Below are 24224 nucleotides of genomic sequence, written 5' to 3' on the forward strand. Positions count from 1 at the left end.
TTCACGTGGGAACTATATTTATTTATTCTAACAACATTTTGTATGGTCTATTGTTCACACTGGTTTTTCTACATGGGACAAATGGCAATATATTTATTGTTTGTTGGTGCAATGTGATATGTATGGATCTATTGTGGTCTTATACATGGGTCATGGTCAGATGGATTATTGTACTTTTTAGGCGTTTTTAATCTTGTGTTATTTGGTGTCAATACTTAATAAAGATTTGTGTAGATTTTTGGCCTATACACACTTCCCTTTGTCTTTTGTTGGTACTATTTCATTGCTACATTAGTGTGTTGGCCGTTTTTGTTACTATTAATTACCCTTTAGCTGTGCAGGTTTCCTTGTGTGCAAATATAGACTTAGGCTCACCCCTCCTCCTCTTTGCCACGTGCATGCTGTGGTTACGGCCCAGGCGAGCTCACATTCGTGTGCATGAGCCCTTATGCTGTACAATGTACAGCATAACATGTATATAACAGTGCACTTTCACCATTCGTGGCTAGATGTCGGGGCCCCTCACACTGTGGGCCCCATTGCAGCTGTTATGGCTGTAACACCTGTAGTGTTTTTCCATAAAGAATGTGTAGCAAAGCCTCAGTTTCACGTAAAATACAAAAAAATTATCCATATATGTATTATACACTGAAAAATAATTAACAGCAAATAGCTATGTGTACAGCCATGTAATTAAATTTGCTGAAAGAAAAACCACAAATTGTGAACTACCAAAATTAACCACGCTAATAAGTGATCTCTACTAATACAAGTTGAACACCCAATACCTTGTGAAGATACCCTTGTGAAGCAGCAATACTGATACCCTGACAAAAGTGAGATTATGACCTAAATTTGAAAACTACTTGTATAGTCAAATAGTTAACAAAATAAAGACCAATAAGCAGTAAATATATATATATATATATATATATATATATATATATATATATATATATATATATATACACTCACCGGCCACTTTATTAGGTACACAATGCTAGTAACGTGTTGGACCCCCTTTTGCCTTCAGAACTGCCTCAATTCTTAATGGCATAGATTCAACAAGGTGCTGGAAGCATTCCTCAGAGATTTTGGTCCATATTGACATGATGGCATCACAAAGTTGCCGCAGATTTGTCGGCTGCACATCCATGATGCGAATCTCCCGTTCCACCACATCCCAAAGATGCTCTATTGGATTGAGATCTGCTGACTGTTGAGGCCATTTGAGTACAGTGAACTCATTGTCATGTTCAAGAAACCAGTCTGAGATGATTCCAGCTTTATGACATGGCGCATTATCCTGCTGAAAGTAGCCATCAGATGTTGGGTACATTGTGGTCATAAAGGGATGGACATGGTCAGCAACAATACTCAGGTAGGCTGTGACGTTGCAATGATGCTCAATTGGTACCAAGGGGCCCAAAGAGTGCCAAGAAAATATTCCCCACACCATGACACCACCACCACCAGCCTGAACCGTTGATACAAGGCAGGATGGATCCATGCTTTCATGTTGTTGACGCCAAATTCTGACCCTACCATCCGAATGTCGCAGCAGAAATCGAGACTCATCAGACCAGGCAACGTTTTCCAATCTTCTACTGTCCAATTTCAATGAGCTTGTGCAAATTGTAGCCTCAGTTTCCTGTTCTTAGCTGAAAGGAGTGGCACCCGGTGTGGTCTTCTGCTGCTGTAGCACATCTGCCTCGACGTACTGTGCGTTCAGAGATGCTCTTCTGCCTACCTTGGTTGTAACGGGTGGCGATTTGAGTCACTGTTGCCTTTCTATCAGCTCGAACCAGTCTGCCTATTCTCCTCTGACCTCTGGCATCAACAAGGCATTTCCGCCCACAGAACTGCCGCTCACTGGATGTTTTTTCTTTTTCGGACCATTCTCTGTAAACCCTAGAGATGGTTGTGCGTGAAAATCCCAGTAGATCAGCAGTTTCTGAAATACTCAGACCAGCCCTTCTGGCACCAACAACCATGCCACGTTCAAAGGCACTCAAATCACCTTTCTTCCCCATACTGATGCTCGGTTTGAACTGCAGGAGATTGTCTTGACCATGTCTACATGCCTAAATGCACTGAGTTGCCGCCACGTGATTGGCTGAAATTAAGTGATAACGAGCAGTTGGACAGGTGTACCTAATAAAGTGGCCGGTGAGTGTGTGTATATATATATATATATATATATATATATATATATATAGAGTTAGAAAAGCTACCTCAAATACTAAATAGTGATAAGAATGAAGACCATGAAAAGGTGAATGAGAAAGAAAACTCCAAAAATGTGCCAACACCTATTAGAGCTAAAAAATAAACAAAATAATAAAAAAGGGAAAACATAAGATTTAAACGCCAGATGTAATAATAATCTTTATTTTATATAACCATCAAATTCCGTAGCACTTTACAAGATGTACGATGGTACTACACATATTACCATGCTGCTTTCATACCTATTTTGCTTTTAGATAATTATAAAAGCCCCTGGTAGGACCCCTAAGGAAGCTGGTGATACATGTGGGATAGGGAAGTTATTCGGATCACCTCGCATTGGGGGAGTGGAGACATAATTTCTTGTGGTAATCTGGTAACCACTATTGTTGTTGGATATTTGTATAGTCTCTGTATTTGTTTGAATTCTGGTATGATTAGCACATCCTCTGTGAACACTGAAATTGGGATGACCTTATATAAAAATCCTCTGCAAAATCATTGCCTGTGTTTGGTATTTTAATTATGTTTTTAAATGTTTGTCCTCTTCTGGTGTCAATTTTTTACTTTGAATAAAGAGTACAATGTGTACATTACTTCTATATACTTTTTGGTTTGCATCATATCCTTTGATGGTCCCTATGTACTTTTGTTAGTGTTTGTTGTGTAAATTTGAGGCAAATTTTTGCACCCAGGCCATGTTACCAGTGTTTTAATACTTATTGTGCACCTTCCTAACACTGCCAATTTTTGTTAATCTGACGTATCACTGTAAGTGGTTTTTAAGTTTGGAAACCATTAATATATCCAGGTGAGATGGCATGGCGTGAGATTTTCATGACACATTGCACTTCATGTTAGTTTAAATATTTCGGTGATATGTTTTGCGTTTATTTATGAAAAAAAAGGAAATTTGGCAAAAAGTTTTGCCAGCACTCTAATGGACAGTCTTGAACCCTTGGCACAGTGATGTTGTGGGGAGCTGACTCATAGGGGCTCATTTACTTACCCGGTCCAGTCGTGATCCCGCAGCGCATTCTCCGACGCTGATTCGGTTTCTGCTGGGATTCACTAAGATCGTGCGCCCGATGTCCACTAGGTGTCGCTGCTGCGCTGAAGTCCGCCGAAATTCACCTCCTTTGTCTCTGTGTATGTGAGTGCTATTTTTGCAACACAATTTTTTTTAGAATTCTGCGGTTTTTCCGAATCCATCAGGTTTTCTGACGGCCACGCCCCCCGATTTCTGTCGCGTAAAAGCCGGCGCCGATGCGCCACAATCCGGCGCATATCGGAAAAATTCAGGAAACCCGGCGGAAAAACGCGATTCGGACCCTTAGTAAATTTGCCCCATTGATTTCAACTCTATCTGTGTCTGGAGGACTGATGGGCCAGTTTGACCCTGGAACTGCTAGTGTTAGATTTATTAAACAAAAAGCTGGATGCAGGTAGGAGCGATTTTGGGAAGATTAAAATCATCCCTGAGTATATGCCGATGCCAAATATATAGCCCACTATTCTAGTTACTGGATATTCAGCCCCTACATAGGGTAGTGTTGTTACTATTTATAACAGGCACTATATAGTTTACTGCTGTTATTATTCATACCAGAGGATAGAAAGGCAAACAAGGGGAAACCGAATAGCGCTCATAGAGTAGTATTTCTTATTCGAGCATGGGTGGTGGTGACAGATAAAGAAAAAAACAACAATTGGACTGAGGCTCACCAGATGGGGTTGTGCTGTATTAGGCACAACACTAATAAGTGTTTGATATAGCGTCGGTGGGTGAGGGGATGCTGCCTTCAGACAATGGATATCTAGACTCGGTTGCCAAGACGGTCGCGATCGGAATATGCAGAGGTAGGTTAGGAGTTGTCTGTTGTGGCGCACACACAAGTTCAGGTATGATACATCATAATAAGAAAAGCATTTATTGAAAATCTCGGATCACAACGCGTTTCGGAGTAGCGAAGACTCCTTTCTCAAGTGGTCTAAGACTGAAAACAAAGTACATATACAAAACACACAAGTAAAAAATAGAATGTTTCATATGTTTTTTTAAAAAAAAATTTTTTGAGAATAGATGAAGCTGGTAGGGATGTTTTATGTAGGTAAGTATAAAATAATAATACTTATGATAAAAGATATTAGTTTATAAACAGATATATAGATTAATATATTGATAAATACACGTATATATATAATATATAAACATAAGGGGGTTTTGAGAGGTTGAATACATATGTGGACCATTGGTGGCAGCAAATATGACAGAAGAATGCAGAAATAAATAAATAAATAAATACATACAATATTAACCAGGACGCAGCCTGTTTGCACGTTAAGGCTCGCTACTTTTTTTTAAAATTTGACCAGTGTCTCTTCCTGTGGTAATAACTTTTCAACGCTTTAAGAAATCTCTGTGATTTTGAGACTGTTTTCTCATGAGACATTGTAGGTTATGTTAGTAGTGTCATTTCGGTGATCCGTTCCTTTTTTGGGGGGTAAAAATTCAAAAAATTAGGAAAAATTTGAAAATAATGACTATTTTCAGAGTTTCAAATGTTATACTTTTTAGACAAAAAGTGATACCACAATTTTTTTTTTGATAGAAACCTTTTGCCATTGGTCTTCTTTTTATATCCATTATTTGTTTTACGTTTCCATTTTTTTTATGGATGTGAGAAGGTTTGAAGTTTTAGTAGCAACTTCTCAGATTTTCTTGAAATTTGAAAAATGCTAACTTTTTGGTCATCAATTCAGTTTGGAAGTGCCCTATAAAGGCTTATGTACTATATACCCCCACAAGTAACACCATTTTATGAACCTAACATCTCAACCTATTCAAATCAGCATTTAAGAAGTCTGTTAACCCTTTAATTATTTTGCCTGGAAGCATATGAAAATGGATTGGAAATTTTGAAATTTCAATTTTTGATTTCAATCTTTCTAATTTAGCCCTAAAATGGATACATTCAGAAGGAATTTGAGGTAAATATATATTCCTAATTTCTTGCCCTGCTTCTTCCGAGTACGGCAATACCAGACATGTGGATGTCAGCTGCTGTTTCCCCGCACAGTGATGTCCAGAACAGAGTTAGCGATACTGGGAATTTGGAAGGCCAATTTGGCTGCAAATATTTTGTGGTGCCACAGTGTAATTGAAGAGCCCCTGAAGTAAAAGTACAATAGAAAACCCCCCAAAATGTCACCATTTCGGAAACTAGACCCCTCAAAGAATTTATCGGTGGTTGTGGTGAGCATTTTAACCCCCAACACGCTGGTCAAAATTGAATGCAAAGTAAATGGTGCAGAGTAAAAATTGTGTTTTTATCTCAAAAATGTCATTTTAGTGCCTCATATACTGTGCCCAACCCATGCCACTTTAGACAAACACCCCAAAAATCATTCTGAGGGTTGTCCCGAGTACGGCAATACCACACATGTGCCAATAATTTACAGACTGGGCATACATAAGGGATGAGAACGGAAGGAATGAAATTTTGATTTTCCAGCTCTGTTTTCACACGGCTGGGCACATGGCAGGGCTTAGAAGGGAAGGTGCGGCATGATGTATAAGCTGTGCGTCAGGGTAACAACAGGGTACTCTAAAAATCCAGGGATGTATGATAAATTCGGAAGCAATCTTTCATACATAACCCTGGTTTTTCTGGGCATGTCTCACAGTGATGAATGGTGTCCTTCCGAATGCCATTTTTGGAGCACACCCTGCCAGGGGCGTAACTAGCAGAGGCTGGGCCCCATAGTAGACCATTGAATGGGGCCCCATTCCCCTTATATGTATACACATATACAGCATATAAACACACACACAGATATACAGCATACATACACACGCATCCAGTATATACAGGATACACACAGATGCAGCATATATACACATGCATCCAGTATATACACAACATACACACAGATATACAGCATACACACACACATCCAGTATATACAGCATACATACACACATCCAGTTTATACAGCATACACACACATATACAGCATATACACACGCATCCAGTATATACAACATACACACAGATATAAAGTATATATAGACACACATCCGGTATATAAAGTAAACACACAGATATACAGCATATATACACACACATCCAGTATATACACAACATACACACAGATATACAGCATATATACACACACATCCAGTATATACACAACATACACACAGATATACAGCATATATACACACACATCCAGTATACACAGGATACACACACATATACAGCATATATACACACGCATCCACTATATACAGCATACAAACACATATACAGCATATATACACATGCATCCAGTATATACAGCATACACACAGATATACAGCATACATACATTAACACATCCAGTCTATACTCAACATACACACACATACACACAGATATACACATATACATACACACATGCAGTAATTTTACTTACCCACCTTCAGCTCAGCTCGGATGTCACTTGGTGGGTTTCAGGGGTGTACCTACACTGACACTGTCTGCTGACTTAGGCGAGCCATAGAGAGATGCCCCCCCCCCCCGCCCATGCATACAGCGTCCTGCCATGTAATATTGTTATGCATACAGTTTACCGCCATGTAATTTAAAATGCATATAGCATACCGCCATGTAGTATAACATGCATACAGCGTGTCGCCATGTAGTATAAAATGCATACAGCGTATCGCCATCTAGTATAAAATGCATACAGCGTATCGCCATGTAGTGTAAAATGCATACAGCGTATCGCCATGTAGTGTAAAATGCATACAGCATACCGCCATGTGGTATAACATGCATACAGCATATCGCCATGTAGTATAAAATGCATACAGCGTATCGCCATGTAATATAAAATGCATACAGTGTATCACCATGTAGTATAATATGCATACAGTTTACCGCAATGTAATTTAAAATGCATATAGCATACCGCCATGTAGTATAACTTGCATACAGCGTGTCGCCATGTAGTATAAAATGCATACAGCGTATCGCCATCTAGTATAAAATGCATACAGCGTATCGCCATGTAGTGTAAAATGCATACAGCATACTGCCATGTAGTATAAAATGCATACAGCATACCGTCATGTGGTATAACATGCATACAGCGTATCGCCGTGTATTGTAAAATGCATACAGCGTATCGCCATGTAGTGTAAAATGCATACAGCGTATCGCCATGTAGTGTAAAATGCATACAGCGTTTCGCCATGTAGTGTAAAATGCATACAGCGTATCGCCATGTAGTGTAAAATGCATACAGCGTATCGCCATGTAGTATAAAATGCATACAGCATGCCACCATGTAGTATAAAATGCATACAGCATATCGCCATGTAGTATAAAATGCATACAGCATACCGCCATGTAGTATAAAATGCATACAGAATACCGCCATGTAGTATAAAATGCATACAGCGTATCGCCATGTAGTGTAAAATGCCTACAGCATACCACCATGTAGTATAAAATGCATACAGCATATCGCCATGTATAAAATGCATACAGCGTACCGCCATGTGGTATAAAATGCATAGAGAGACGCCCCCCGCCCATGCATACAGCGTCCTGCCATGTAATATAAAATGTATACAGTGTATCACCATGTAGTATAACATGCATACAGTTTACCGCAATGTAATTTAAAATGCATATAGCATACCGCCATGTAGTATAACATGCATACAGCGTATCGCCATGTGGTATAAAATGCATACAGCGTCAGGATTGCCGGAGGCAGGAAGCAACTTAATAAAGTTTACTTTCCCCGTCCTTCGCGGGCCCCCATGCGCCCGGGCCCCGTAGCACTCGCTACGGCTGCTACGGTGGTTGTTACGCCACTGCACCCTGCACCTCTTTTGTGACCTTCCCTTGCTGGCTGTTTGGGGAACTACTCCTGGAAAGTGCTGCCTTGGTACAATACGTGATGTGGCCTCACTTCCAGATGTGCTAGCACTCTCCAAAAAGAAAGTACTTTATTACCACCTCTTGAAATTCCAGGAAAGTTCCCCTCTGGCCGGCATATTGATGCAGCACATAAGCATTATACAATGCCATCTGCATGATGTGCACGGCCAGCTTCTTGTACCACACCCTTGACTTCCGCATGGCATTGTACGGCTGAAGCACCTGGTCAGACAAGTCCACCCCTCCCATGTATTTGTTATAATCTAAAATACAGTCTGACTTGGGGGTTTCTGTACTGGCACCTCGTACTGGGACAGGGGTGGTGGTGTGCTCATGTATTGTGGTTAATACAAGGACCTCTCTCTTGTCCTTGTACTTAACACAAAATACAGAGTCGCTGCATAGTGCCCTGCTTTCGTGCCTCTTAAGTTTTTGCCCAAGCAGCGACTTAGGGAGACCTCTCTGATTTCTGCGTACAGTGCCGCATGCCGCAGTATTTCTGGAAGTGAGGCACTTGAACAGGGTGGTGCTGGTGTAGAAATTGTCCAGGTAGAGGTGGTAGCCCTGGTCCAGCAGTGGGTGCACTAAATCCCACACTATCTTCCCTGTAACACCCAGGGGCACTATAGTGGAGTCCTTCCCTTCATATACCCTGAACTTGTATGTGTACCCTGATGAACTTTCGCACAGCTTATACATTTTCACACCATAGCTTGCCCTCTTATTGGGCAGGTACTGGCGGAATTGAAGTCTCCCTTTGAATCGTACCAGGGACTCGTCTATGCTCACATGTTTGGTGGGGGTATATGCCTGGGCAAACTTGGCACTAAAATGATCTAATATGGGCCTGACCTTAAATAACCGATCATAACTGGGGTCACCTCTGGGTGGGCACTGTGTGTTGTCAGTGTAGTGCAAAAACTTATGGATGGCTTCAAAGCGCATCCTGCTCATTGCCATGCGTAACATGGGGGTGTGGTACAGTATATCTGTGCTCCAGTAGTCCCTGATTGAAGGCTTCTTTACTATCCCCATAAGGAGTATTATGCCCCAATACTTGTGCATCTCTGCCGCAGTGACAGGGGTCCACCTGTAGGGTTGTGCATAAAAGGAAGTGGGGTTTTGGGCAATATGCTGTGCAGCGTAGAGATTTGTCTGAAATATAATAATATTCAGCAGCGCCTCATCAAAAAAAAACTTTAAAAAGTCCACAGCTCTGAGCCCTGCCGTGTCAAAGTTAATTCCAGGATGGCCCAAAAAGTCAGGGACCTGAGGGGTATAATTATCTGGGGCTACCCATGTGGGGTCAGTGAAAGCCCCAGACGCTTCTCCTGCAGAAGTCCCAGACACTTCTCCTGCAGAAGTCCCAGGCACTTCAATCGCAGAAGTCCCTGGAACCCTACGGCTCCTTTTTGGGGGTCCTTCCAGGTCACTGGAAGATGAGCAGTAGGATGATGATAGGTAAAAGGGGACATCATCCCCACTAGCTGACTCGGTGTCAGAGGCAAGCATGTTATATGCCTCCAACACGGTGTACGTCTTCTGAGACATTGCACACAAAAAAAATAGAGAACTAGAAAAATTAGATAATGTGCACCAAACTACACGGATAAACCGTCTAGCAGGCACACAAAAAAAAATATATAATGCACACCAAACTACACGGACAAGCCGCACAGATGGCACACACAAAAAATAATGTGCACTAAACTACACGGACAAGCCGCACAGATAGCACACAAAAAAAATAATGCGCACTAAACTACACGGACAAGCCGCACAGATAGCACACAAAAGAAAAAAAGATAATGCGCACCAAACTACACGGACAAGCCGCACAGATGGCACACACAAAAAATAATGCGCACTAAACTACACGGACAAGCCGCACAGATAGCACACAAAAAAAATAATGCGCACTAAACTACACGGACAAGCCGCACAGATAGCACACAAAAAAAAAGATAATGCACACCAAACCACACGGACAAGCCGCACAGATGGCACACACAAAAAATAATGCACACTAAACTACACGGACAAGCCGCACAGATAGCACACAAAAAAAATAATGTGCACTAAACTACACGGACAAGCCGCACAGATAGCACACACAAAAAAAAGGTAATGCACACCAAACTACACGGACAAGCCGCACAGATGGCACACACAAAAAATAATGCACACCAAACCACACGGACCAGCCGCACAGATGGCACACACAAAAAATAGCTAAGTGCACCCAACTACGGGTACACCTACGGCGCTCTGGAAAAAAATATTACCAGGCACCGAAAAATAAAACCTATGTGCACCGCGCAAAAAGGCGCTACAAATGCACCTAGCTTGCCCTAAGACAAACTACTGCTAAAGATTCTGTGCAGCGCTATTCACACGGCGCACTGAAAAGTGCGTCCAGTGCAGAACAACGCTAACACTGCGCACTGAAAAGTGCATTTGGGTTCAGAAAGGACAGACAGGGGAAAACGGAAGACACGTGGGATCACACAAGGCGATCACACAGGGAACACACAGGACACAGGAAAAAACAGATAGGGATTTGTAGGGAACAATAGGGATCAGATAAGGATCAGAACACTATTTAAAAGTGTATTTTGGTGCACACAGTAACGCTCTTTCCTCTCTCCAGCGATACCAAACCAAAATGGTGCCGGTGGAGGAAGAGGAAAGGGCTAAAAGCACGTTTTTTAGCCTAAAATTGCTGTAATTGGCCAGTCAGGTTTGACTGGCCAATCACGGCGATCGGCGGGCGGGACCGATTTGATTGGTCAGGTGACGGAAACAGGAACTCCTCCTGCCTCTGTCACCCAAATCTCATCCCGATGTCACCACGTCTCGCGACGTGGTGACAATTCTAAAATAGTATGCGCTCGCGCAGTAGCTGTACTGCGCTGAGCGCCAATAGTGGGAAGCTGCGCAGTACAGCTACGGCGCGGAGTGCTAAGGGTTTAAAAGCTGAGCCAAAATGAGATCTAAATAGATCAGTTAATAAATGCATAAACAGAATGACAGGCAAACGATGTGGCATTTAGAAAAAATATATTAAAAATCAATAGCAGGAAGATTGATTGATAAATAAATAAATAGATGTGCCTTTCAATCAGTAAATTAGTTAAAATAGAGAAACCCGGTATGGTATAGGGTGTTTGAGGGGGAGCCTTGTCTTACCTGAAGAGTGGGAAGTGTGGTTTTCGTCCCAATCACTAGCTGGAGGCTCGGGGTTGCCAGGGTTAAAGTAGTGATTGGGAGGTGGGAATCGCGCCACAAGCGGAAGTAGGCGCATGCGTGTAGTGAAGGGAAACCAACATGATGGCCAGGCACATTATTCATACCAGGCACTATAAATACATGGTCCATCAATAGGCTTCATGCCCACTTTTGTCCAGCCTCCTGCAAATTGACTTTTCCATTTACCTGTCTCTCCACTTCGTCCGGGTTCTTTTTCTATGTTATACCACCATTTTATTGATATTTACAGGACAGTGCCATTTCATTTTGGCACCGTTTATGTCATTTTGGTTATATGTCATTAATAAAGATCCAATTTTATGTGCACTTTTCTAGTTTGTCCTTTTTACCCCTTTGTTTAAGGGGTACTTTTGGTTTTAGACTGGTAACATGCAAAAATAAATAAGACCCGTGAATGTTTTTAGTTTGCTAAAATTTAATAAGATTATTTTGCTTCAGCTACCTTTTGATTACTTGCATCTGTTTTCTAGTTTGGTCATGAGAAGACAAATTCAGAGAAAAGAACCTTTGGATGTTTTAGCGTTTTTCATCTTACCAAGCAACGGATAAGGTATGCTTTGTCCATATTGATTTTGCTGTAGTAACCATAAAAATCTGCTCATTTTATTTTTACTAACAAAAATACAAAAAGGTGGGTAACATATGTTCCCTGCCACATCCACCTAGTGAAGCTAAAGGGAAAAGTACAACTGGCAGATCAATCAATTAAAATATAACTTTTAATGGAAATACATATCATAAAAATCTAATGAGGTAAACCTTAGAAAAATGTGGTATTAAAAACACACTACCAGAGATTCACCAAAAGTGTATGCAACAGGGCGCATCTACTGGCGTCCAGAACCCTTACCAACTTAGGTAACTGTGAGTAATCACGTACCTGTTCGCATGATAAGTGAGTCATGATACTGTAAGTCTTAAAGAGACCAGGAGGGGATTTGAGGATGGTGTTCCTTCGGCCAGTATGGTGTTGTGGGGTCCTTCAGAGACTTCACTCGTTGGTGTGGGAAAAACTAAACCAGGTAGGCTGCGTCAGCGTGTAACGAAAGGAAAAAGGTAAGGCACTCTCTAGGGTGTAGAGTGCAGGGATCCCTATCAAACCGTGTCCGGGGCTGTGGTTGGGCCCTATAACACCATATGGAGCCTCAACTTGGGGCCGCAGCCCTAAATGACTGTCACCCCTAAATGACTGGAACCTGTCTCTACGGTAGGCCCACTGACCCTATACTAAGCAGGGCAGGAAGACAAGGGAAAAAGAACAGTCAGTCCACTCAGAGTAATGTCATATATTGGTTGCGGACAGTTACTGTGGAAATCAAATGGTCAATTCCCCCTAGCAGAAAAGATAGGTGCAAAAAGTATATGAAAAAGTGCAGTAGATATTAGAGTGAAAATTAAATGAAAATGCATGTTTATCATGGTCTAGGTCAAGGTCCCTACATGACATGTTTCACCCAAGTAGTATGGGCTCATCAGGGGAAATTGAGACCTGTTGATTAGATCATATACCAGAAATCAACTGTAAAGTCACCTATAGTGAATGTGTTCACATTTGTATTTACAATATATACAACATCTCTTTTTTAAAGAAATGTTCTTACCAAAAGCTTCCCGCATAGGAGATTACGTTATTGGGTTTCAGTATATGTAGGAAAACGCACAAGGGGACGGTCTATGTATATACACAAAACAGTGAATTAGTGAAATGTCAAAATATAGATCAGTGTAAAGTTAAATACGGTGAAAAGGTAAAAGCTAGTAATATTCTAGCTTACCTACTTAAATAGTCATGTCCAGATGGATAATTTAGGAGACTCAATCTCAGTAAGGCGAGATTACATGCCATCTATACCAGAACAGTATAATCTCGTCCCAGTACTGAAGCAGCCCGGTGTCTGAAATTCAGTGGAGCAATTCAGCAGGTGTAAGTAATGCCGGCGAGACGGTCGCATTATACGGGAGTCATCCCTAGTGCTATGTGTTGAAACTCCGTCTGGAGGCAGGCTACAGATCCAGTTCAGGCTACAGAAAAATTACCCCCGTGTGGCACCTGTTCAGTGGGTGCTCAAGTCGTGCCCAAAATGGAGACGGGAGCAGGGCGCATTCGCACCACGCTCTAGTTCTGATCGGAGGCACGACCAGAGTCCATCTCGAGCGCTGGTTCATGTGAGGAAGCCAGGTCCATAGTCTGTGCCAAAGATAATGGAAACGGAGGGAAGGACCACACCACATCTAGTCGGGTCACAATCATATTGACAAATTGGACCCCCGGGTGTATAAACAAAAATGCTCAGAATAGGCAAATATAGGAAGTCATTCATATGATTTAGGTATGGAGTTCGTGGAATAACAAGAAAAGGAAAAACAAACATCATGGGTGCCCAAGATAACAGTGTCAATAGGTAATTTGAAAGAGAGGATCACGGTACATATATGCATATACAGGCCACATATCCTTGGCCACAGGTACATTTTCCACCTATACTGGGTGATGTCCCAGTTGGGTAGCATTCTTATGGGAATATATACATAGACTTCAGTGCAGTTTATATCAGGCTAAACAAGGGTGAGAATAATGTTGGTACGTCAGTAATTGAGGGGGCAGGGGGCTTGAGGAGACACATCGATTTTATTTTTATTTTATTTATTTATTTTTAAACAGTTAAAGTTAAGTTGCTCATTTTAGCCATTAGGGGCGACCGCCATGAGATGGTAAATCCATTGGGCTTCTTTCTGGAGTAGTACACGGTCCCAGTCACCCCTCTCCTCGGTGGGTCAACTAGGTCAATCCCTAGGTCAACTAGGTCTATCCCAAAATCAGACCATTGATATCCCCGTTATAAACTTCATTGAAATGTCGGGACAAAGGTTTGTCATGGCCATTCCAGATGGCTCCTAGGTGTTCCCCCAACACGTCGCTGAAACGCTCTGAAGGACTTACCGACCAATTCCTTACCACAGGCACAAGAGGCCCGATAGATCACCCCTTTGGACAGACAATTAATAAATCTACGGATGGAATAAGTAATGCCTGTTACCTTACTAGTAAACGCTCTCGAGCAGGTGACCACTTTGCAGGTGATGTATCCACTGCATCGGAAGCCCCCTTTAATCTCTCTATTTATCCATGAAGTGGAGGTAGGAGGTCTGGTATAATGGCTATGTATAATCCTGTCTCGAATATTACGCCCCCGCCTGTATGTTATACTTGGGGGTCTCTGATAAATGTGTGGCTAGTTCCGGGTCCATCCTCAAAATGTGCCAATGCCTTGTAACTATGTCCCTAATTTGCCTAGATGCCCCTTCAAAAGTCCTGATGAGTCGAACCAGGGAATCTCCCTTTGGTTTAACTTTGGGGTTCAATAGTGTAGTACGTTCAATTGCTACAGCTCTCTGATAGGCCTTCTGTAAAATGAAGTCAGGGTATCCACGCTGTCTAAAATGCTCCCTGAGGTCATTTGCTTGTTTCTGAAATTCATGCCTGTTAGAGCAGTTCCTGCGCATCCGCAGGTACTGTCCAAAGGGGATCCCCCATTTAGGGCAGGCGGATGATGCAACTCCCATTGTAGCAATGAATTAGCGGCAGTGGGCTTGCGGTATATGCTGGTCTATAACTCGCCAGTGGGTGATTTGACTATTTTTACATCTAAAAAAGGGAGACAAGTGGGATGTATCTCGGATGTAAATTTAAGTCCCAAGTGATTTTCATTAAGGTCATCAAGCAATCTAGTGAATGATTCTTTAGTGCCCTCCCATATAATGAATATATCATCGATATATTTTGCCCACAGGGTGGCTAGTTAAATCCCAATAGGACCCGCATCGTCATTAAAAACATATACGTGCTCCCACCAGCCCAGGATTTACGTGCCCCTGTTGTGGTGGAACAACTTGTTGTTGAAAGTAAGTCATTAAACACACATATGGATTTCAGAGGCCACCAATGTGTTCTCTGAGAAAAAATATATACACAACAAAAATATACTCCCACAATAAAAAGCACATTTAGAGAGCTGACCAGACTCTATAAAGACCACACAAGTGCCTGGTGGGAGGTTCAGAGACTTGACAACTATATAAAAAACATCATAGTCCCTAAGGGACTGCAAATTCCCCTAGTCCCAGCAGCACAATATCATAATCCCACTTTCATGAACCGTTTGGAAAAAGAAGCCACAGATTGCTCCCTTCAGTTCATGAAACTACTCTTGGAAGAAGAGAGGACCAGACTAGACACACTCACCAAAAGCTTGCAAGAGCAGATTGAGATCGCAGAGAAGTTCTCTACTGATCCCGAATTCAGTGACTTGGAGAAACTGCTACAGGGGTCTCTTGAAAAATTCCAATATCACCTTATGGAACTGAAGCATAAGCAGTGCAATCGAGATTTAAGTGACTTCCGTGACAACAAAGCCTATCTGTATCTGAATACAAGAGTCTCGACTGACACGGACGCCTCTGACATGGACTCTAGCACGAAGCCCAGGACTCAAAGGGGTAGAGGGAGAGGAAGGGGGAATAGAGGGAGGGGAAACCACCATAGGTAGGACCCTTCAGCCTCCTCTGTGCAACCATGCACATCCAAAATCCCATTGCCCAATTCCAATCACATCTCAGCCTCTTCTTCCTCATCATCCTCTTCTTTTTCAGCACAAGGACCCATATATCCTCTCAGAAACTGAAATCAAAGGGGACGTGCGAAAAATCCTTAATAATTAACTTATTCACCAAATCACTGACGGACTTAAAAAAGGTCTCTCCTTCGTTCCCGTCAATTAATGTGATCGGTTTGGATGGTATAAAGATGTCAACCTTTTCCTACGTAAATTGCGATGGCGTAAGTTTTTCGCGATTAAAGATCGGAAAGATTGACGAGAACTGGACATTCCACTAGATATCCACCAAAGGAACAAAAATTCCACCTCACTAAGGTCACTTGAATTTGTAAAAAATCGATTTTTATTTTTAATGTATCTAAAAATCATTTATGCAATTAGACAAATGTTTAGGGGACAATATCCCTGGCTAGAAACGGCATGGGTACAAGTCAAAAAATCTGTTACTGTGTAATTTTCAAGTAAAACAACATACATTTAATTATTGTATACATATGGGAAGGACAGAGGAGGTAATCCAACAGTCAAATGGTATATATAGATGGAAAACAGTGCAGCGTTAGTAATTAGCACACGGATTCTTACCCGTGAATGAGAACCACACGCCGACCCCGACGTACGTTTCAGCCGTCAAGCCTTCATCTCATTCCACTAGATATGTTAGCGGATGCCTTGATGATACTTATCTGAACCATGAGGGTCTAGGACCCTTTACAAACTTACAAAACAAGAATACTAAATCCCCTCCCATCAGGGACATCACTAGTATTGATGTATTTGCCAAACTGGTCCTAGAGGAGCTGGAACATGGCGATCTCCATACTACGCATTTTAACTGTACGCTGGAAGAACTTAAAGCCCTTTCCACACTAGAGAAAGATCTCAACATTGCGATCAAGCCTTCGGACAAAGGCGGTAACATCGTCATCATGAAGGCAGCACAATACCAGACTATGTGCAAGACGCTCCTGATGGATAAATAGAGTTACGCCTTTCTCCCTAGGGACCCGACTGAATCATATTTCCATGAACTAAGGGACATCCTTAGGCTCGCCTTGAACAGTAAGCTCTTATCCAGAGAAGAACATAACTTTCTCCTTCCTAAACATCCCAGGATTGCTACCTTCTATGGTCTGCCCAAAATCCATAAGGGCACAACTCCGCTCAAGGGCAGACCAATAGTGTCCGGTCTGCAGTCTTTATGTGACCACTTGGGCGTTTACATCGACAGGATATTTGTCCCTTTCGTCACCTCTCTCCCTAGACTAGAGGGACTCCACATTCCTGCACACTGCTATTTAGTTATTATCGATGTGGAGGCCCTGCTTGAAGGCCGTTCCTTGAAGGACGCGGCACGCAATACAAGGCCCAATAATGACTTTATCCTTCAGTTGCTCGAGTTTGCACTTACACACAACTATTTTACTTTCAACAACAAGTTGTTCCACCAACTCAGGGGCACGGTAATGGGGAGCGCTTGCGCCCCCGCTATGCCAATTTGTTCCTGGGCTGGTGGGAGCACATATGTATCTTTAATGCTGATGCGGGTCCTAGCGGGATTTAAATAGCCACCCTGTGGGCGAGATATATCGACGATATATTCATTATATGGGAGGGCACTAAAGAATCATTCACTACATTGATTGATGACCTTAATGAAAATCACTTGGTACTTAAATTTACATCTGAGATACATCCTATTTTTCTCCCTTTTTTAGATGTAAAAATAGTCAAATCACCTACTGGCGAGTTACAAACCAGCATATACCGCAAGCCCACTGCCACTAATTCATTGCTACGGTGGGAGTCGCATCATCCACCTGCCCTAAAAAGGGGGATCCCCTTTGGACAGTACCTGCGGATGCACAGGAACTGCTCTACCAGGCATGAATTTCAGAAACAAGCAAACGACCTCAGGGAGCGTTTTAGACATTGTGGATACCCTGACTTCATTTTACAGAAGGCCTATCAGAGAGCTGTAGCAATTGAACGTACTACACTATTGAACCCCAAAGTTAAACCAAAGGGAGATTTCCTGATTCGACTCATCAGGACTTTTGAAGGGGCATCTAGGCAAATTAGGGACATACTTACGAGGCATTGGCACATTTTGAGGATGGATCCGGACCTAGCCCCACATTTATCAGAGACCCCAAATATAACATACAGGAGGGGGCGTAATATTCGAGACAGGATTATACATAGCCATTACACCAAACCTCCTACCTCCACCTCATGGATCAATAGAGAGATTAAAGGGTGCTTCCGATGCAGTGGCTGCATCGCCTGCAAAGTGGTCACCTGCTCAAGAACGTTTACTAGCAATGTAACAGGCATTACTTATTCCATCCATAGATTTATTAATTGTCTGTCCAAAGGGGTGATCTATCGGGCCTCTTGTGCCCATGGTAAGGAATACATCGGTAAGTCCTTCAGAGAGTTTTAGTGATGTGTCGGGGAACACCTAGGAGACATCTGGAATGGCTGTGACAAACCTTTGTCCCGACATTCCAATAAAGTTCATAACGCGGATATCAATGGTCTGAGCTTCATAGGGATTGATCTAGTTGACCCACCGAGGAGGGGGTGCAACCGTATACTACTCCAGAAAGGAGTCCAATGGATTTAACATCTCAGGACGGTCGCCCCCTCTGTCTTGAACGGGCAACTTAACTTTACCTGTTTTATATAATAAAATCAATGTATCTCCTCAAGCCCCCTGCCCCCTCAATTACTAACACCTACTGACGTACCAACATTATTCTCACCCTTGTTTAGCCTGATATAAACTGCACTGACCTCTCTGTATATATTTCCATAAGAATGCTACCCAACTGGGACATCACCCAGTATAGGTGGAAAATGTACCTGTGGCCAAGGATATGTGGCCTGTATATGCATATATGTACCGTGATCTGCTTTTTCCAATTACCTATTGACACTCTGTTATCTTGGGCACCCATGATGTTTGTTTTTCTTTTCCACAAAAACTTAACTTTAACTGTTTAAAAATAAATAAATAAAATAAAAATAAAATCAATGTGTCTCCTCAAGCCCCCTGCCCCCTCAATTACTGACACCTACTGACGTACCAACATTATTCTCACCCTTGTTTAGCCTGATATAAACTGCACTGACCTCTATGTATATATTCCCATAAGAATTCTACGCAACTGGGACATCACCCAGTATAGGTGGAAAATTTACCTGTGGCCATGGATATGTGGCCTGTATATGCATATATGTACCGTGATCCTCTCTTTCCAATTGCCTATTGACACTGTTATCTTGGGCACCCATGATGTTTGTTTTTCCTTTTCTTGTTATTCCACGAACTCCATACCTAAATCCTATAAATGGCTTCATCTATTTGCCTATTCTGAGCATTTTTGTTTTTACACCAAGGGTCCAATTTGTCATTATGATTGTGACCCGACTAGACGTGGTGTGGTCCTTTCCATTATCTTTGGCACAGACTACGGACCTGGCTTCGTCACATGACCCAGCGCTCGAGATGGGCTCTGGTCGTGCCTCTGATCGGAACTAGAGCGTAGTGCATCTGCGCCCTGCTCGCGTCTCCATTTTGGGCACGACTTGAGCACCCATTTTTCTGTAGCCTGAACTGGATCTGTAGCCTGCCTCCAGGCGGAGTTTCAGCACATAGCACTAGGGATGACTCCCATACAATGCGACCGTCTCGCCGGCATTACTTACACCTGCTGAATTGCTCCACTGACTTTCAGACACTGGGCTGCTTCAGCCCGGCACCAGTACCCGGCACCAGTAAGAACACTTCTTATCAAGAGATGTTGTATATATTGTAAATACAAATGTGAACACATTCACTATAGGTGAATTTACAGTTGATTTCTGGTATATGATCTAATCAACAGGTCTCAATTTCCCCTGATGAGCCCATACTACTTGGGCGAAACATGTCATGTAGGGACCTTGACCTAGACCATGACAAACATGCATTTTCATTTAATTTGCACTCTAATATCTACTGCACTTTTTCATATACTTTTTGCACCCATCTTTTCTGCGTGGGGAATTGACCATTTGATTTCATAAGTAACTTTCCGCAACCAATATATGACATTACTCTGAGTGGACTGAGTGGACTACCCAGTTTAGTTTTTCCCACACCAACGAGTGAAGTCTCTGAAGGACCCCACAACACCATACTGGCGGGAGGAACACCATCCTCAAATCCCCTCCTGGTGTCTTTAAGACTTACAGTATCATGACTTATAAAAAAAAAAAAGTTATATTTTAATTGATTGATCTGCCAGTTGTACTTTTTATTTTGTTTTTACTAACATGGCGACAAGTTAGAAGAGCCTCCCTGATGAAAAGAATTGCAGTTACGTTGGTTAAGGCGCAGTGGTGAAATTACTAAAAAAATAGCTCATGCAGAAGCTCCCAACCTTTTTTTTCTTTATTTAGTTACAATTTAATATGCAAAAAGGCACAATGCTTGCAGGTTACAAAAACTGGGGAAATAAACAGACATACATAAAAGCAAAAACAGTAAAAACAAAAAACAATAAAATAGAGGGGAAAAAAAAGACCTCACGAATTAGATTGGCATAGAGATCCTCAGAGGAGAACCGTTGAAAAACCCTCGACTGCTCTACACAACTGGTTGCATGAACTGACCATAAATGGATGCTGGCATGCTTTTTTTTTTTAATTGATGCCAGATTGTAGTATCATACATCATTCAAATTCATTCCCCAACTCAACCTTCACTGGCATCAGATTCTTCAGACCAATGTAGGACCCTCAAATCCAATGCGCAGTAGCACCTGCCCAAGCCAGCCCCAACGCACGTTATCAAAAGCTTTCTCGCCATCTATGGTGACCAGGGTAAGTGCCAGAGGCAGAGCACTAAGAGGGCCCGTCTCACGTTGATCACCACTGATCGTCCAACTGTAAAGCCCACCTGCAAGGGAGAGATCAATGACAGCATAATAACCACTAATCGGTTCACCAGAATTTTAGATAAAATCTTAACATCAACATCCATGAGCGAGATGGGGCGGTATGAAGATGGATAATATGGGTCTTTCCCTTCCTTGAGGAGTAATTTGATATGCACAGTATTTATATCCATGGACATTGGGGAGCCATCTAGTAGTCTAGAATAAAGTTGGGATAGAGAAGGGGCCACATGTTCATGCATGGCCCTATAGAATTCCCCAGTGTAGCCGTCGCCTTGCCACTAAGCGGGGACTTTATGGTCTGTTGAATCTCTTCTGCTGTGATGGGTGCGTTAAATGACCGTAATTGGTCAGATGATAACCTTGGGAGTTCCAGGTTCCTCAGGAAATCCCGGCCAATGAATTGTCCACCGTAGTGTCAGAGAAAGTGACTCAAAGTATGTTCCCAGCAAATCATTTATCTCCAGCAGAGACACCACGACCGTTTTGTCTGCTCTTTTCATCCTTAATAAATGTGGCTGTGGACGACGTTCCTTGGCCAACTTTGCCAGCAACCTGCTTGACTTGTCCCCAAATTTACACAATGTTACCTCAAATTGGGATTTAGTAAAATCCTCCTTCTTCTCCGCCCAGATCTGAAACTCCTCCCTGTCTTTGCCCCATGCTTCTCTGGCACTTGTGGAGGGATGTTCCAAAATCTCCTGGTATGCCTGCCGTGCCTCATTGCTCGCCTTTCTAAATTGGTTCCTAGTAGTTCTCTTGAGCGCCCCCACATGGTCCCTTATACGTCTGTGGCATGACCTCCGTTCCCCTCAATGTATTCCAACCACCAGCCCCTTAACGATGTTACAAAGTCTTCATCCTTCATTAGGAGGAATGTAAATCTCCACAATCGCCTCTATTAAATTTAGGAAGACAGATGCATGATCAAATATGACCATATCCTCTACCTGTATTGAACCAATTTTAGGTAACAGCGAAGGTGACATTAAAATATAGTCGATCTTCAACCAACTCCCGATCTTGTGGATGTAACAAATGCCATGCATCATCTAGGGCTAGAGAGGTTGCCAGCTAGCTCAGTAAAGAACCCCCGTGTCGCAGTCCACCACTCGTACTTCTGTCTTCCCTGTTGTTCATTGTCAGATAGAAATATCCCCCTAATTTTTTTTAAGGGTTCCCGGTCTTCCAGTACCTTGGTCCGCAGGGCATCATAGACCTAATGGTCAACATTAGGGCTGTACACTCCATAAATGCTCAGTATCCCTACTGCCAATGAGATTGTGACATATACTAGTACCAAACCCCTGCTTTATGGGGAAATCCAATTCAGTTGGATGTGTTTCTTGCAATATGGCCATGTCTGTCTTTAACCTCTTTACACTCATGGCCAAAAGTTTTGAGAATGACACAAATATTATATTTTCACATGATCTGTTGCCCTCTGGTTTTTATGTGTGTTTGTCAGATGTTTTTATCACATACAGAAATATTTGCAGTGTTGACCCTTCTTCTTCAGGACCTCTGCAATTCTCCCTGGCATGCTCTCAATAAACTTCTGGACCAAATCCTGACTGATAGCAGTCCCTTCTTGCACAATCAATGCTTGCGTTTTGTCACAATTTGTTGGTTTTTGTTTGTCCATCTGTCTCTTGATGATTGACCACAAGTTCTCAATGGGATTAAGATCTTGGGAGTTTCCAGGCCATGGACCCAAAATCTCTATGTTTTGTTCCCTGAGCCATTTAGTTATCACCTGTGCTTTATGGCAAGGTGCTCCATCATGCTGGAAAAGGCATTGTTGATCACCAAACTGCTCTTGGACGGTTGGGAGATGTTGCTCTTGGAGGATATTCTGGTACCATTCTTTATTCATGGATGTGTTCTTAGACTGTGAGAGAGCCAATTCCCTTGGCTGAGAAGCAACCCCACGCATGAATGAATGCAGGATGCTTTACAGTTGGCATGAGACAAGACTGGTGGTATCACTCACCTTGTCTTCTCCAAACAAGCTGTTTTCCAGATGTTCCAAACAATCGGAAAGGGGATTCATCAGAGAAAATGACTTTACCCCAGTCCTCAGCAGTCCACTCCCTGTACTTTTTGCAGAATATCAGTCTGTCCTTGATGATTTTTCTGGAGAGAAGTGGCTTCTTTGCTTCCCTTGTTGACACCAGGCCTTGCTCCAAGAGTCTCTGCCTCACAGTGCATGCAGGTGCACTCACACCTGCCTGCTGTCATTTCTGAACAAGCTCTGCACTGCTGGTAGCCCGATCCCAAAGCTGAAACACTTTTAAGAGACGGTCCTGGCGCTTGCTGGTCCTTCTTGGAGCCTATTTGGCAACAATGGAACCTCTCTCCTTGAATTCCTTGAATCTTTCTAGCTGCAATACTTTTCCCTGTTAGGCCAGTTTTGTGCAGTGCAATAATGACTGCTTGTGTTTCTTTAGCGATAACCATGGTTAACAGAAGAGAAACAATGATGCCAAGCCCTAGCCTCTTTTTAAAGTGTCCAGTGGTGGGATTCTTACTTAATCATAACAGATTGATTTCCAGTCCTGTCCTCTTCAACACACCAATCACTGAAACAATGTTAGCTGCTCCTTTTAAGGCATGCCTGCAATGAAGTTGACATGTTTTTTGTGGGAAAAAGTTCATTTTCTACGCAAATATTGACTTTGCAATTAATTGCTGTTAAGCTGATCACTCTTTATAACATTCTGGAGTATATCCAAATTGTAATTATAAAACCTGATGCCACCTAACTTCCCAATTTGTCATATGAGAGGGGCGTGGCTACACCTGAATCAAGATGGAAATTTGGGGGCATATTTCCCAATTATGTCATATCATCTTTCATGGGTCTCCTGAGAAAAAGATCTGCACAGAACATTTTCCAGCATGAATTAACACATGCAACAATACCAAACACCATTATAAAAGAAATAAAAGAGATGAGGCAGCACTCCTGGAAAAGGCTAGGTGTTTATTGAGCTTGAAAATAGCTCCATTGAGGGGCTGAAACGTCGCACCCTCCACTTTGGGTGAATAAACATCTAGCCTTTTCCAGGAGTGCTGCCTCATCTCTTTTATTTCCTTTGGCATTCGTTTGCTTACCTTGAGTCCGGTCAGCGGAGACTTGCACCCACACTGGGACCCCAGGCCCCTCCTTCACAGTGCTTCTCTACCTTCACAATTGTAAACACCATTATGAAATGTTGGCCCAA

The 24224-nt window shown here is 42.4% G+C and overlaps 1 protein-coding gene across 8 annotated transcripts in view; it reads left to right on the forward strand.

The window, feature by feature from the left end:
- SLC25A17 (solute carrier family 25 member 17) overlaps positions 1-24224 on the forward strand; it is a 556889-nt gene that overhangs the window by 472513 nt on the left and 60152 nt on the right. For all 8 annotated transcript variants that reach the window (XM_072126804.1, XM_072126800.1, XM_072126803.1 and 5 more), the window contains one exon: positions 11906-11985. In XM_072126804.1, the coding sequence (XP_071982905.1) occupies positions 11906-11985 (80 nt within the window). The remainder of the gene's footprint in view (positions 1-11905; positions 11986-24224) is intronic.

Source organism: Engystomops pustulosus, chromosome 10 (genome assembly GCF_040894005.1).
Source record: "Engystomops pustulosus chromosome 10, aEngPut4.maternal, whole genome shotgun sequence".
Lineage (NCBI taxonomy): Eukaryota > Metazoa > Chordata > Amphibia > Anura > Leptodactylidae > Engystomops > Engystomops pustulosus.